At 40.5% G+C, this 13,995-nt stretch overlaps 2 protein-coding genes across 2 annotated transcripts in view; one reads left to right on the top strand and one right to left on the bottom strand.

The window, feature by feature from the left end:
* Positions 1-2,376, top strand: part of anks1ab (ankyrin repeat and sterile alpha motif domain containing 1Ab) — a 45,475-nt gene extending 43,099 nt beyond the window's left edge. Inside the window, exon 13 of the mRNA XM_028575241.1 lies at positions 1,863-2,376. Within this exon, the coding sequence (XP_028431042.1) occupies positions 1,863-1,901 (39 nt within the window). The 3' untranslated portion in view covers positions 1,902-2,376. The remainder of the gene's footprint in view (positions 1-1,862) is intronic.
* Positions 2,377-4,441: 2,065 nt separating this feature from the next.
* Positions 4,442-13,647, bottom strand: LOC114554785 (T-complex protein 11-like protein 2). The gene is made up of 10 exons (XM_028576811.1): positions 13,474-13,647; positions 12,128-12,218; positions 11,870-11,999; positions 11,663-11,783; positions 10,100-10,320; positions 9,339-9,475; positions 8,529-8,710; positions 6,931-7,112; positions 6,339-6,511; positions 4,442-5,784 (listed from the first exon to the last, which is right to left on the bottom strand). The coding sequence occupies exons 2-10, from the start codon at positions 12,204-12,206 to the stop codon at positions 5,507-5,509; spliced, it is 1,503 nt and encodes a 500-aa protein (XP_028432612.1). The 5' UTR covers positions 12,207-12,218; positions 13,474-13,647; the 3' UTR covers positions 4,442-5,506.
* Between the last annotated feature and the right edge of the window lie 348 nt (positions 13,648-13,995).

The following is a 13,995-nucleotide window of genomic DNA, read 5'->3' as shown; positions in this document are numbered from 1 at the left end:
ACCACTGTGAGGCACTATGAGGAGGCTGCTTTGCTAGCATGGGATGCAAGACGGGCAATTAAATCAATGAAAGACAAAACAGCAACATGCAGCAAACAACCAGTTTTTTTCTACGCATTTGTACAATACTCATAACAACACGATAGATTGGTCGTGAATCTATCACTGATGTCTGAAATCAAACGGACCAAGAACTGAAACCTCGTACACACAACACACAGGAGGACAACTTTCCTACACCTTACCGAGGACAACAGCCTTACGTCATTTCGGTTATCTATAATCAACTAAAGCCCCAACCTTCCCCCGACATCCCTGAATTCCACCACCACCACCACCCAACAACTGCACGCCTCCCCACTGCTTCTAAAAGACTAAAAAAAGACAACCCATTTGATTTCCTGGTGTGTTCAGTTGACTGTGACTGGCTGGGATGAGGTTGTTCTTATCTTTGCTCTGGCCTTTGTACTGCCCTTTCTGCAGTCTCACAGCATCTATGGTAGCACAGAGAGACTGCAAATCACAGCATCTTCTTGTCAATTAAAAATATATATATAATAACACTGTGTTAAAACGTGGCACTATCCCTTTTAATACCTTCTTTTCTTTTCTTACAGTGCAAATAGACAGGGCATTTTGTGATACTTTTTGATAGATGGGGGCTTGATTGAAAATACTTGATTAAATGAGTGATTCAAGAAGGGATCATAAAGGATCCCAACATTAATACAAAACTAAACAAATACCACCCAAAAACATTGCACAAGCATATTGAGCGTACTGACATTGGATCCACTTTTCACAATTTAGGTAATCTAAACAAAAACATCCTCAACGAGATTTCATATATTATATTATTTCATTCGTATATTAATGAGTTTGGAGCACATTTCCCAACATAGCATCTTATTATTATGATTACATGGGTAGGTATCTATGCTGTTTCACACCAATTTAGAATTAGGTACAGTCCATGCAAAGTATGTCACTTGAAAATAAACGGCAGTGAAAAGATTTAATTCCACTTACATTGAAAAAGAGCCAAATCTTAAAGTGCTGCTCTGGTGTCGCGTTAATGCGAAAGGATTTGTTATGCTGAGAACATGACAGTTAATTTATTATTATTTTTTTTAAAAGAATTTCCCTCCTGCACTGTGACTCAAAAATGCTCGTTGTGGAGTCGACACATATCCGTGGGTCCTCCCCTGTGTGCGCTACCTACTGTGCGTGCTGTATGCTTTTCTTGTGTCTGCCCTCATGGGAGTTTGGACTGTTGCTGTTACATCACTGTCCACTGTCCTTGTTTCTGTGTGCTGTAGGAGAAGTGAGGTATTAGAGCTCCTCTCCAGAAGACAGTGTGTCTGGAGACTGACTGTTAACGCTGTAACTGGTTGGCGTGCGGTACAGTGGCTGTGTAATTGCCACTCTGTTATGACTGTCAACTGTTAGCTTCCACTGACGATGCATGTTGGCAGTGTTTTTTTTGTGTTCTTGTACCCTTTGATGCACTTGGCCTGAGCAGTCTCTGTATGTACTGTAGCAGTGTCTCGTCTCTTCTCACTCATCTGCCATTTGCTTTTTATGTTCCCTTTCTCTCTTCGTTACACACCAAATACAGCGACTCATCCTCATCTCTCCATGTTTCCATTGTCGTCATTCCTCCCAACAATTTGTCACGTATGTTCTTCCATTTTGTGTGTCACCAAGACAACCTGCTCTAGTATGGATGCATAATATAAAAAAAGAAAATTAAAAAAGGCATTACACTTTAATGAGCAGCAGCTATTTAAAGCAAGTTTTGGTGGCATGATTTGGCTGTGCATGTACCAGTCTTTTTTAACATTGGTGTTTTCCTTGTGTAGCTCACCCCAGCGTTCAAGTTTCCGGATACCAAGCTGTGAGTTGAAGGGGAGCAGCCGATGTGAGTGTGTGTGTGTGTGTTGAGTTAGTGGGCAGAGCAGTGGAAAAGAGGTAGAGAGAGAAAATGAGAGGTAAGCCTTATGCAACGTGCAGGGCCAACCAGCTACTCGGACATTTAGATCTCACTCTGTATATCCCCTACTCCTCCACTGCCCCGGATATGAATCCCAACACACAGACCAAAGGTAACCTGTTGTCCCACATCACTGGCTAAACAGGACCTGTGTATCACTCCTGTCTTGAGAAAGAGGTCAGTCAGAAAGGGTCAAGTCTATTCCCTGGCCTCCATGTGACTTTCTGATCTTGTCATGTAGGTACTGTAATGTTTAGAGCACTGTAGACCATTAATGATAGACCATTAATGAGCATTTCTATTGATTCAGGTCTATTGGAGATAGTAACTGTGGGAGTTATTAAGGGTAAACAAAAATGTAACAAAGTGTAGAGAAAAAAAAAAAAAAAAAAAAAAAACTGTACCAGCATACAATGCTTTGCCCATGTTTGTGGACAGAGTATGGTTTGTCAATGAAAATGTGATACTGTTTCAAATTTCAAAGCAATATTAAATTAATGAAAAATTAAATAATACAATGACAAAAGAATCCCTCTCAAGTCTGTTGTCGGCATTGCTTTTGTTTTATGGTTAAAAAGTAAAAGACAAAAAAATAAAAAAATGTAAAGTGACAAAAATATGACATGTTAGTTACTGTACACATGTACTATCAGTGTTTCCCCTGCTGTAGAGATTAGTGGGTGGCGCAATTTATAATCTCAACCAATGATTAGCTAGCCTGGTCCTACCAGACTCTCGTACATTTCATTTGTACAGAGAGTCTGGCCACTCTCCATTGACAAGTGTTAACTTCCTTGAAGGCGGGTACTTTAAAACTATTGGATCTGCCCAGAGCCACTCTGGATCGGCCATAACCAGTCGCTAACGTTTGGTGGTGACGTACGTCTTGCGCATGTGCAACAAGAGGGCAGACCGACAACTATCGGCTTATATTTAGCATTAGCATCGCTAGCGTTAGCCTTAGCCAACTCCTTCACCACTAACGGAGCAAACTGGAAAATCAAACTTTTCCCGAACCCCATGGGGAGGAGGGCCACAACATCATGGCCACCAACACAACTCAGCAAAGACTGTTCTTACTCGGGCTTTAACTTCTGGATATTCTGCCGCGTTGCCACAACGGACCGAATGGCTTCGCTCGCATCTTTTTAGCGCATGTCCTCAACGCCAACGTTCTCAGCCACTCCCTCTGTTCGCTGATTGGACCGCCAAATATTTGGCTGATGAAAACCCAAGAATATACCGCAAACCCAGACGTAGGAGTACTGAAGGGTAATGAAAATTAAGGGGGAAGTACGTAGGAGGGTGGAGCCAGGCTAATGATTAGCCCCAGTTTATGCGTACCGTGTGTTATATTACATTCAAGTCACAGAGCTACGTAGCTGATTTTTGAAAGTGCCTGGTGTTCTTTGAAAAACCCAGATCCTACTTGCTTTGTTTGCATCATTCATACAAGAGAAATACTTGGTTTGTTGCATGATTTAAAAAAAAAAAAAAAAAAAAAAAGATAATCAACCAATTTCCCAAGTTGCAACTTTCCTAAACCAAATGGTAGCAGGATACGACATCCTTGATTTGTACTTTATAGTAGGGTATTATATCAGTTACATTTGTTCATAATGTTACTTTCCATTATATTATATTTTTATATACAGTAATGCGTTGGTATTTTCTTGTGCAAGGAGATATATTTCTGGATACCCTGGATTAGTAAATCACGTTGTAGTTTGAGAAACTGGTTAGAAATCTTTTCAGCAGACTGATTATTATTTTATTCATATGGTTAAAGGAGTCTTTGAGTATTCTGGAAATACCTCCAAAACAACGTTAAGTGTGACCTTGTGGGTTTTTAAAAGATTGCCAGGATTTTTTTACCTTTCAGTAAATGTTTACCTCTATGACACACGTTTTGTCATCCGCTCTGCTTGGAGCTGTTACAGCATTCAAGGCATCCATTGGTGCATTTATTTTTGTATGATATGAAAATATTCTAGCTGACTTGAAACTCGCTTGAGTAATAAAAGAAAATCAGAAATTACAGGTTTTCAAGAGAGTAATCTGTAGAGTTCTGTTTAAGCTTTCAGTTTGTTTGCTTTTGCAGACTGATCTCATGAAGTGGCGTGGTATCAAGACGCATACTCGCTTTTTAGCGTTCATCAAAGCCGTTTGGCCTCCATTGACTTACATTACCTTGCGATTGCCTGTGAATTTACGCCGTAGCGAGTAGTATGAAAGGGAGAAAATCCACATAGGGAGGTTGGTCGGGGTGTTGGGTGGATCAAACGCAGGACTTTCACCCAGGAGACCGGGGGATCGCGTCCCACGTGTCACGTTTCCTAAAGTCAACCGTCGCTTTCATCTTTTACTAAACCCAACCCGTTCACCGTGATGCTAATTCCTCGAGCCGTCTTTCCTGCTCCGTGTCTGTGTTGCTCTTACACTGTTGCCCCTGGCAACTGATAGCGTAGGATCCCAAAATGGTAGGCGGGCTCAGACACCTCCCAAATCGTCACGTGACAGCAAGCTACCGTGACGTATGTCCTCATTGTAGACATACACGCGGACAGCTCAAAATGTGTACAGTTAACACGCCACTTGGTTTTAGGAAAGTGGCGTGTATGTTTACGCAAAGTCCTGATGTCATGTTGGCTTTTGTGTTTAGTCGGTTATAAGTGCATCTAGTAATTGTTTTTCCAGAATATTGTTTAAAAACCATCGAGGTAAATGGTGATTACTTACAGAATTTTGATACCTGTATTTTGAATTGTTTAGTTGAGTTCATTGAGGTTGCTGAAACATAATAGAAAATTAATACATTTTATATTTATTGACAAATAAGCGCCTGTTTGGTACACCACCTCCCACTAAGACCAGCAGCTGTAGGGGAAACATTAAGTATAGTTTTGGTTTATAATCAAAGGTGCAAACAATAAAACAAACAAAAATTGTTGATTCAGAAAAAGGTGCACACTGTCTATGCAAAATAAACACATGTCAACATAATAATAAGAGAAGCCAGCTACATATTAAAACTTAAGTATTAACTATCTAGCATAATCTTTGGTACTTAATGTTTTTTTCCTGAGGGTGTTTACCATGAGATGAAGTAAACTGAAAACCAAAAACAACTACTTATGCCAGGCTATTGAGCTTCTCGAAACATTTCAGAACCTCAATCCCATCTCTTGTTATGACTCTTTTCATTAACACACTATAAAACTGTTTGTTGTGCTTGTCCGGGTGAAAACTACTACTCATTTTGTTTTACACAGTTTGTTAGTTTTCCTAATGTTTGTGCACTCAAATGTGTGGTTAAGATCCACCAATGCAGTAATTATTAAGTACCTGCCTCGTGCTTTGAGTTAAATGTGTTTGTTTAAACACCTGAAAAAATATTTATATATTTTTTTTTTCCTGCAGACTATAAATGTCTTTCCCTTAAAACATTCCCCGCTCCCAGTATTTACACTCTGTAGCGACACATTCAATCGCAAATGGCATCTTATGTTAAAGTCACCGGAGGTTGTCTGGCTCGCCTTCGGCCTGGCGCGAGTCCTCCCTGGTCTCGGCATCTCCGGTCTCGGCCTCTCCTGGTGGGAACAGCAGTTTCCTGAGGATGGGGGCGTAGAAGGGACCAAAGACCGTCCGGTTGAAGTGGACGATTTGCCCAAAGGCGGTCCCCAGCTCAGCTAGCTCAGCGCTCACCAGCCTGAGGGGAGTGGGCAGCTCTGGACTCCTTTTAGCGGGGCCGCCCTGCAGCATTGCCTGGAGGAAGCCCTGTACCCTTTCGCCTGTTTGATCCAGAGAGGGGTGAGGGGGTGGAGGGAGAGAGAGGGAGAGAGAAAGGAAAGAAGTCGGCGCTCTGCAGCAGCACACATCCAAGTTTAAAAACATCCATGTGGACATGTGATTACCCAAACTAAATGACATTATAGCGCATGTTCTCTCCTACAGATTAAAGTATACTACCATACGCCGCATTATCCTGTGACTATTTTGATGATCAATTCATTATTTGAGTAATTAATCCTCTGGTTCCAGCTCCTCAAATGTGAAGATTTGCAGCTAAACGTTAGTTGCGAGGCATGTTTCTCCTGTCGAGTGAAAACGGTGCATCCCCAAACTGCCAGCTTTCTACATACTAAACAATGCTGAAATCTCTTTAAATATAGTTCACATAGCGTTGAAGGGTTTGGCCTACATTTTCTAAACCTTAAATTAAGTTAAAACACAACAACCACCTATATCCAAAAAATACTGGAAAACTTAAATCTAATATGTGGATTTAAACACCCCATTTGTGCTTCAATTAATCTTTGAATCAGGCCTCTTTTGCTCAGCTGACCTATGAGCGTGCGGACAGGATTGTTGTGCTTCCACAGCTCAGATATTTGTCCTTTCAGCAGATCCTGGCTCTCCTGAGGCAGCTTTGCTCCTTCGTGGCTGCTCACAGCTTGGGTCACCAGCTGCAGCACTGTCTCCCCGAGCCCCAGCAGCGCCCCCTTCAGGTCAGCTTCCCTGCAGCACCAGAAACCCGCATTAGACAGATTACCAGCAGGGCTCATTAGATGTGTATTAGGTCACAGGCCTATGAATGTATCCATTTATAAGGAGGGTTGAGCAAAGAGACCATGGCAGTCGATAAATAAGGGTCTTTAATAAGATCTAGGTCTCTCAGGTTAAGATTAAATAAAATTAAGTGATTAAGGGAGACATTTTATTGCAGCCTGGAGTGTGAGCCGGCCTTGATTATCACAGGCCGCTGTTCTACATTTATCTACTAATCATGACGGGGCTTCTCTTGAACAGAAAGAATGAGGTTAGCTGGATCCGTTCTGACAAGCTAGTTGTCTCCTGTCACCTCGATTGGTTTCCTTCTCATACAATACCTGTTCCCCATGACAGGCAGTACATGCATCGCCAAATCCTCCTCTTACCTGGTGTGACTGCCCTCCAGCAGGACAGTGACGGACTGCCTGAGTTTACCTACAAAGCCCTGCAGGGAGAAAACGGCGCCGCCACACTGAGCATTGGTCAGGAGCAGCACCGATGCCTCCAGGACCAGCATCTGGAGCCGCTGGCCCAGAGCGTCCAGGCGGGCTCGGTCCATCAGCACAGTCTGTGTGTGGAGGTCAGGGTCATGTGTCAAAACGGTTAATCACAGGGAATTTGCATCTTAAATTAGTAGGGCTGTGCTCGATTGACGAAATTCTTAGTCGACTAACACTCATTCAATTGTATCAATCTGTAAATCTGAGTTTCTCCGCAAACAGTCATGCAAAAGCACCACTTTAATTCTTGTGTTTACCAGAGATGTGCTCGTACATTTCTTGGAAATAAGTCATTCAGCATGAAAAAAGCATCAAACATGACTAATCGACTAAAGAAATCTTAGTTGACTAAGACCAAAACGACCGATTAGTCGACTAATCGACTAAGAGGGAGCAGCCCAATAAATTAGCCTCTCCGAAGAAAACCCACAGCTACATCTAGATGACAACATTCTGGGTTTTGGGTACACAACGTTGCACTGGATATTGTGATAATATAGTGATATACAGAACCAGGGGTACTTGGACCTGAGGGGCCACTTTTGCATTTGCCAGGAGGTTAGAGGAAAGAGTGTAGAGTATTTCTAATTGGAATAAAATAGAAAGTACACTTTGATTAAAGAAACATATGAAATATTATAATATGAAAACTAGTTACGAAATGAGCAGAGAGGTTTAACTAGTTAGCTTAAAGTAATGGCTGCACAGTTCACATAGTTAAAAGTAATGGAAAAATGGTTCCAATAGTTAGCTAAAAATAATGGATAAACAGCTCACATATGTGGTAGTTATACAAATGCAAACTTGACAAACACACCTATACATTTGCAGTTTATTTGAAGGAAAGTGTTATTGTAGGCTAACAATTTCTACTTTTATATAAAGTAATTGTGTTAAAGCTGCAGTGGGGTAGAATGCAAAGAACCAATTTAAGTGTGAGACTTCCTTCTCTCCCTGCAGCTCTCTACCCTCTCTGTCGCATGGGCAATGCATCCGCAGAACAGCCAATAGGAAAGCTCTCTCTCTCTTTCTATGAAATGACCTTAGATTGACTTAAAGTCTCCCCTCACTGGGTAGATTTAATAAAAAGCCTCCAAACAGAGCCCAGAGGAGTTGCAGTGAAGTCTAGTTTTCTCTCAGACCACTTGAATTACAATGTGCTGAAAGATTATTATGGAATTTTTGCTCAATGACGCCGAATAAAAAAAAAAAGTGTCTACCACAGCTTTAAAATCAGTTCAGATGAAGACATTTGAAATGAGTGATGTTGACGAAGGAGTACATGAGTTCATCGGACAGGGCTGTGTCATTAAATCAGACTGGAAAGGTGCCACATGAGCTCTAATGTCTTGTCACATGCTTTCACGTCAGCAGGGTGACGAGGAGTGTGTGGGGAGAATGAATATTTCCTTATAATCAATAAAATATCACTGGAATGAAAGCCAAAGTGTAGTGTGATGTAATTGCTGCGGGCTGCAGCTGACCTCGGGATATTTCTGGCCGTGCACGTCCCAGTGTAGCAGACTCATGTAGGCCCGGTTGAGGACAGCGGTGGAGCTGACAGGACCTCGGCTGTCACGACTGGGAGACTCAGACCGAGCTGTGGCGGCCGCCGCCTCTTCTGACGCTGCTGCCTGAAGCCAAGCGGTGGTATCGTCCAGAGAAGCTGAAGACAAACCGTCAAATATACATGACACAGACATCAGTTGTACATGATTAAGATCTACAGCAGTGACACTGAACTAGAAGAGTGTTTTGAGTGATACAGACTCGGATGTTGTTATGTTTTCTTCAAAAGAATGTAGCGTGGGTTTAACTGTATGTTTGGGAGTATGTGGAATAAACCCAGTTATATTACGTTTACAGCACAGTTGCACCAAGATGAGGAAATTACCTTTTGAAAAAAAAACTGACACCTTCTGCTATAAAAACTAAAATAGTGTTAGTATGCAGAGAAAATATATAGAATACTATCCTAACACATTCATTAATTTGCTAACAAAATGTATTTTGGGGGACACTCTTTTAGAAAAACTCTGATTAGCCAGCTGTACTTAGACAGAATAGCTGAGCCAGAACAGACAGAGGTCACTGATTAGCAGTCCAGCTCTGCACTCAATCTATGGGAAGCTGAAAAATGGCAGGATGGTGCTATAGACAGACAAGGGTCAAAATCAGTTTAATTGAAAAGTGAAATATCCAAGGACCACACATTTCACAGTCACAAAGTCACCTTTATCATCCATCACTCACACCGCAGCAGTCAGGCTAGAGATTCAAACACCCTTCCTCACCCGGCTGCTTGTCCAGGATCTGCTGGAACTTGGCCCTCTCGTACTGCACGGCCTGCTGCACCAGGTGAGGCCTCAGGCTCTGGATGGTGAAGTTAACCATGTCGGTCTTCATCAGGCCCAAAACATGGAAGATCTCCCTAGGGGAAGGGCAGGGCAATTAGTTTTGCGTGAAACAGCTTTTGGGATGAAAAATTACAAATGGAAGCAAGCACACTTTATTTATGTAGCACTTCTCCAAGAAGAAGAAAAAGCCAAGACGGCAATATAAAAATCAATAACGACTAAAAAGAAAAGTTTTTAGACGACATTACTAAAGGGGACATTGCTAGACTTTTATTTAATTTATTTTTTTACAGTTTTACTGGTGCAAACTAAATAAATCTATTTTCTGGGTTGGTCAAACATCGCTGCTTAATTATCTTTCAGAGAAACTGATGGTTACCTTGTCATAGGGCTGCTGCATCAAAGTAACAGGCAAAGAGTAGATAGAGTAAATAAGAGTAGAAGGAATGTGCACAAGATGTCAGTGAACTTTATACAGACCACCTTTAATAAGCTTAAAATCTATTAAGCAGATAAAGAGTATTTACTATACTTTAGATCCGATGTAATAATGTGGTTTAGCTGGGAGATGTATAGCAATACAGTTGGCTACAGACCCCGGACATGTGTAAAGATTTGTCAAATAAACTGGGTTTATTTATTCATACCATAGTAGACACAAGCTTTGTCTGTAACGGTAGTGTTAACCTGTCCCTCACCTCAGGAGCTCCACAGGGTCCCTGAGGTCCCTCAGTGCCCTGACCGCTGGGTCTCGCACAGGGGCACATAAAGATGCCATGGTGCTGATGATGTATCCCGCAAGTCTGTGGAGATCCAGAGCTCCATGATCGACTTCCTGCTGGATCAGCTCCATGTCCAGCACCTCGTCCAGCTGAGACCTCAGTCTGACGTGAGCGGGTAACAGCAGGGACTGAAGTATCTAAAAAGGAAAATATGAGGCGGCCTTTAGTGTAGTATACATACAGAAAATTTCAGTTTACTCGATTAACTGAAAATATAATCCCTCGTTGAACTCAACAGGTGGATATTACTGGCCATTTTAGCCTATAACAGGTATTTTGGTGCTGGTGTGTACATGTTGGCAGGTAAGTGACAAAAAAAACAACCAGTACAGCAATGCCAAAGATGTGTTAGGTTATTTAGGAACATTAGATGAGAGTTCTGAAAAGTATATTTTTCATCTGCAAAATGTCCCGCTCAGTACATATTGTTGCTTGATTACAATTCTTTAAAGTACTTTCATTGATAGATTAAAGGAATAGTTTGACATTTTTGGGAAATACACTTATTTGCTTTCTTGCTGAGAGTTAGATGAGACGACTGATACCACTGGAGTCTTGCTGGGGGATGGGATGGCAAGGCAGCACATTTCTTTTCCTACTATGGCCATGCCAAGAACCGCCCTTCAATAGCATTCACACACTACTATTACGCAAGGTAATGTTACCCGATTTGTACAGGTCCTATCCCTTGACCAATCGGCTATCCTAACCTTAACCACTCAAGGTCAACGCCTATCCCCAACCAATCGAGCTGCTATTGAAGGGCGGGTCTTGGCGTGGCCATAGTAGGAAAGAAACTTTTGCGGCCAGGCAACCAGTCAAGACCAAGAAATAACTCAGCTAATAACCCTGCATAACACCACAACATGTCATTTTACACTTCTTTTTTTATTTTATTTTTTACGGATTAAACACACAATGTACAATGAGCTAATAATTTAGCTTTGGAAAGAGCCAGGCTAGCTGTTTCACCCAGTTTCTATTCTTTATGCTAAGCTAAGCTAACCAGCTGCTGGTGTTAGCTTCATATTTACCGCACAGATATGATGAGAGTGGCATACATCTTCTCCTCTAACTCTGCCAGAAAGGGAATCAGCGTATTCCCCAAAATGTCAAACTATTACCTTAATAATGTGAATGCTAATGAGTTAAAACACCAATTGAACGTACCATAACACTTTCTTTGCAATGTAGAGATTCTGTTCTTTTATGCTGTATATCACTATTAATAATGGATTTATCTGTCATAAAAATGTTTCATCTCTAGATTTTATTACTAATTACATTTTTTATGTTATATTTATTTTCCTGTGAATAGCAGATAGCTCTAATAAGTCTGCAAGGTTGGCTATTTCATGTTTATGTGTCATCTGTCCATACTGTACACACTCTGGTTTTGATCTTCAAAGCATATGAGAAAGACTGGGCTCAGAGGTCTCACTAGACCATACTCCTCTGCCACTAATGCCTCTGACTTACAGTCTTGACTTCCTGCAGCAGAATGACAGCATGGCTGTAGTTTGGAGGACCGCTGTTCAGCTGCTCTTGAAGACTGTCCCAAAACGCCCGGTGAACTATCTCCGTCACTCTGCCTTCCAGGCTACAAAAAGAAAAAACGGTTAAAATAAAAAGGAAAAAAAAAAAAGCTAAACTCTCAATTAATTTTTGAATCTTGTTTTTTCTTGCCTGTCTGTAGGAGGGCTCCTGGGTTTGAAGCAGAAGTCTTTGTTCAGCACTATCTCATGCGCAAGGTTCAGGTTGGAAACACAATTTTCCAGCTCCATCAGACTGGATAATGAGACGGTGGGTGGGCTCCCTGACACCACAGACAGGACACACACACACACTCTCAGATAATTAAAACTGCCACGGTGGTAATAATTCAATTACTAATGGTCCCTGAACGTGCCTGAAAACAATAACTGCCATAATAAAGCTTCATACCTGTGGGAGAGTCAAGTTTTTCCAGACAGGGGAGGTCAGAGGGGGAATCATCAGCGGCCTCGTCTCTTTGATTTGGCATTTCAGCAACAGCCTAGACATTTAAATTACTCGGTGACTAATAAACTCAATAGAGCTTGGTGAAACTGGCCACAATGTGCCAAATAAAAATATTAGGAGCTGAAATTATTTGAAGATTAATAGATTACTCCACTGACAGAATATTAATCTATAACGTCTACATTAATACAACTCAACAGACGTTGCTATCATGGCAGTTTAAATGTGTGTTTGCAGTCGGAAAAAAAAGTGGTGGAAGAGGTATGCAGATCTTGACTTTTACTCAAGTAAAAGTAACAATACCACAGTGTAGGAATACTCTGTGAAAAGTAAAAGTAAGGCATTTAAAATTGTAGAGTTCTAGAGCTCAACTATCTAAATCTAAATTAATCACCAACTATTCTTATAATCAATTAATCGGTTTAAGTCATTTAAAAAAAGAAAGAAAAAAAAAGGTCAATCTGATTCCAGTTTCTTAAATGTGAATATTTTTCTAATTTCTTCACTCCTCCTATCACATCAAACTGAATAACTTTGACTTGTGGCCAAAACAAAACATCTGAGGGCGTCAACTTGGGCTTTGGGAAACACTGATGGACTTCCATTTTTGGACATTTTATAGACCAAACAATTAATCGAGAAAATAATCGACAGATTTATTGACAATGAAAATAATCGTTAGTTGTAGCTCTATAAAAATTGTACATCAACATGTAAATGGTGAAAGTATACTCATTATGCAGAATGGCTCAAATCTGAATAATGTACATTGTATCATTGCATAGTAGCTAGCTAATTATTGATGCATTCATGTGTAAATGTAAAGGTGGGGCTATATGTTATAACAGTAAACGTTACCATGATGGTGCTGTAGCTAGCTTGTGAATTTCCCTAAGGATCAATGTCTTATCTATAAATAATACATCATAATCTATTATATGTTATTATAGTATTAATCTGAATATGTAAAAACTGTAATAACTGCGGTTATCAAAGACATGTAACGTTAGTAAAAAGTACGTAAAGTATTTGCCTCAAGCGTATCTATCGTTAGTGGAGCAGAAGTTGTTAAAAAAGACTAAAAGTACCTCTACTAACTTCACAGTAAGTTAGCTAGCTACTTAGCTATGTTAATTACATGTAACGTTAACGTTAGTTAACGATACTTTCAACCACTGAAAAAAAACAAAGATCATGGTCATAACGTTTGTTTCCGTTCATAAAATAGCTTAAACCTCGTTAATTAAAAATAAATTAAAAAAAGTTTAAAATTAAAGATACTTTTTTACCTGCTGTTGGTATTTCGGTGAATTTATTAAAACTAAAAAAGATGAACATGTAAATGTACTGACTGAAACGTTACACAAACTAGCTAGCGATAGCTAGATAACATTAACTACGCCACAGCAACAATGGATGGATGTATTATTTTGACACAACGTCAACGTAAAACCTTTTTGGTCAAGTTTGAACCTGGGCTAATCCATTCTAAATCAGGATATAGGGGGGGCGTTTAAACATGGCAGCTATTGTTATCAGTTTGGCACATGATCTAAATCTATATGTGCGATTGTGTCGTAATACAAAATGATGTTATAAATGTATTAAAAGGTTGACTTGTATTTATTACTATACTGAATACAGAATAAGACGACGGCTTCATTTGGTTTAGTCCGATCTCAAATCAAAACAGTGGGTGTGTCAGTACTGTATTAACCAACAGATACAAACACCGCAGATCACGAGATCACTGCGTTCGAAAGAAAGCTCATCGTACCTATCCCTTGTTTGTACTTCCATTGTAGCTAGTT

This window comes from Perca flavescens, chromosome 4, assembly GCF_004354835.1.
Source record: "Perca flavescens isolate YP-PL-M2 chromosome 4, PFLA_1.0, whole genome shotgun sequence".
Classification (NCBI taxonomy): Eukaryota; Metazoa; Chordata; class Actinopteri; order Perciformes; family Percidae; genus Perca; species Perca flavescens.
The sequence above is the reverse complement of the archived record's forward strand: the minus strand, read 5'-3'. Positions and strand labels throughout refer to the sequence as shown.

Excerpts from the sequence above, each read along its gene's own strand:
- LOC114554785 (XM_028576811.1), bottom strand. The coding sequence starts at position 12,206 with ATGCCAAATCAAAGAGACGAGGCCGCTGATGATTCCCCCTCTGACCTC. Across the intron at positions 11,784-11,869 it reads AGGAGCCCTCCTACAGACAG|CCTGGAAGGCAGAGTGACGG; the intron begins GCAAGAAAAAAC and ends TTCTTTTTGTAG. Across the intron at positions 9,476-10,099 it reads GACCCTGTGGAGCTCCTGAG|GGAGATCTTCCATGTTTTGG; the intron begins GTGAGGGACAGG and ends CCCTTCCCCTAG.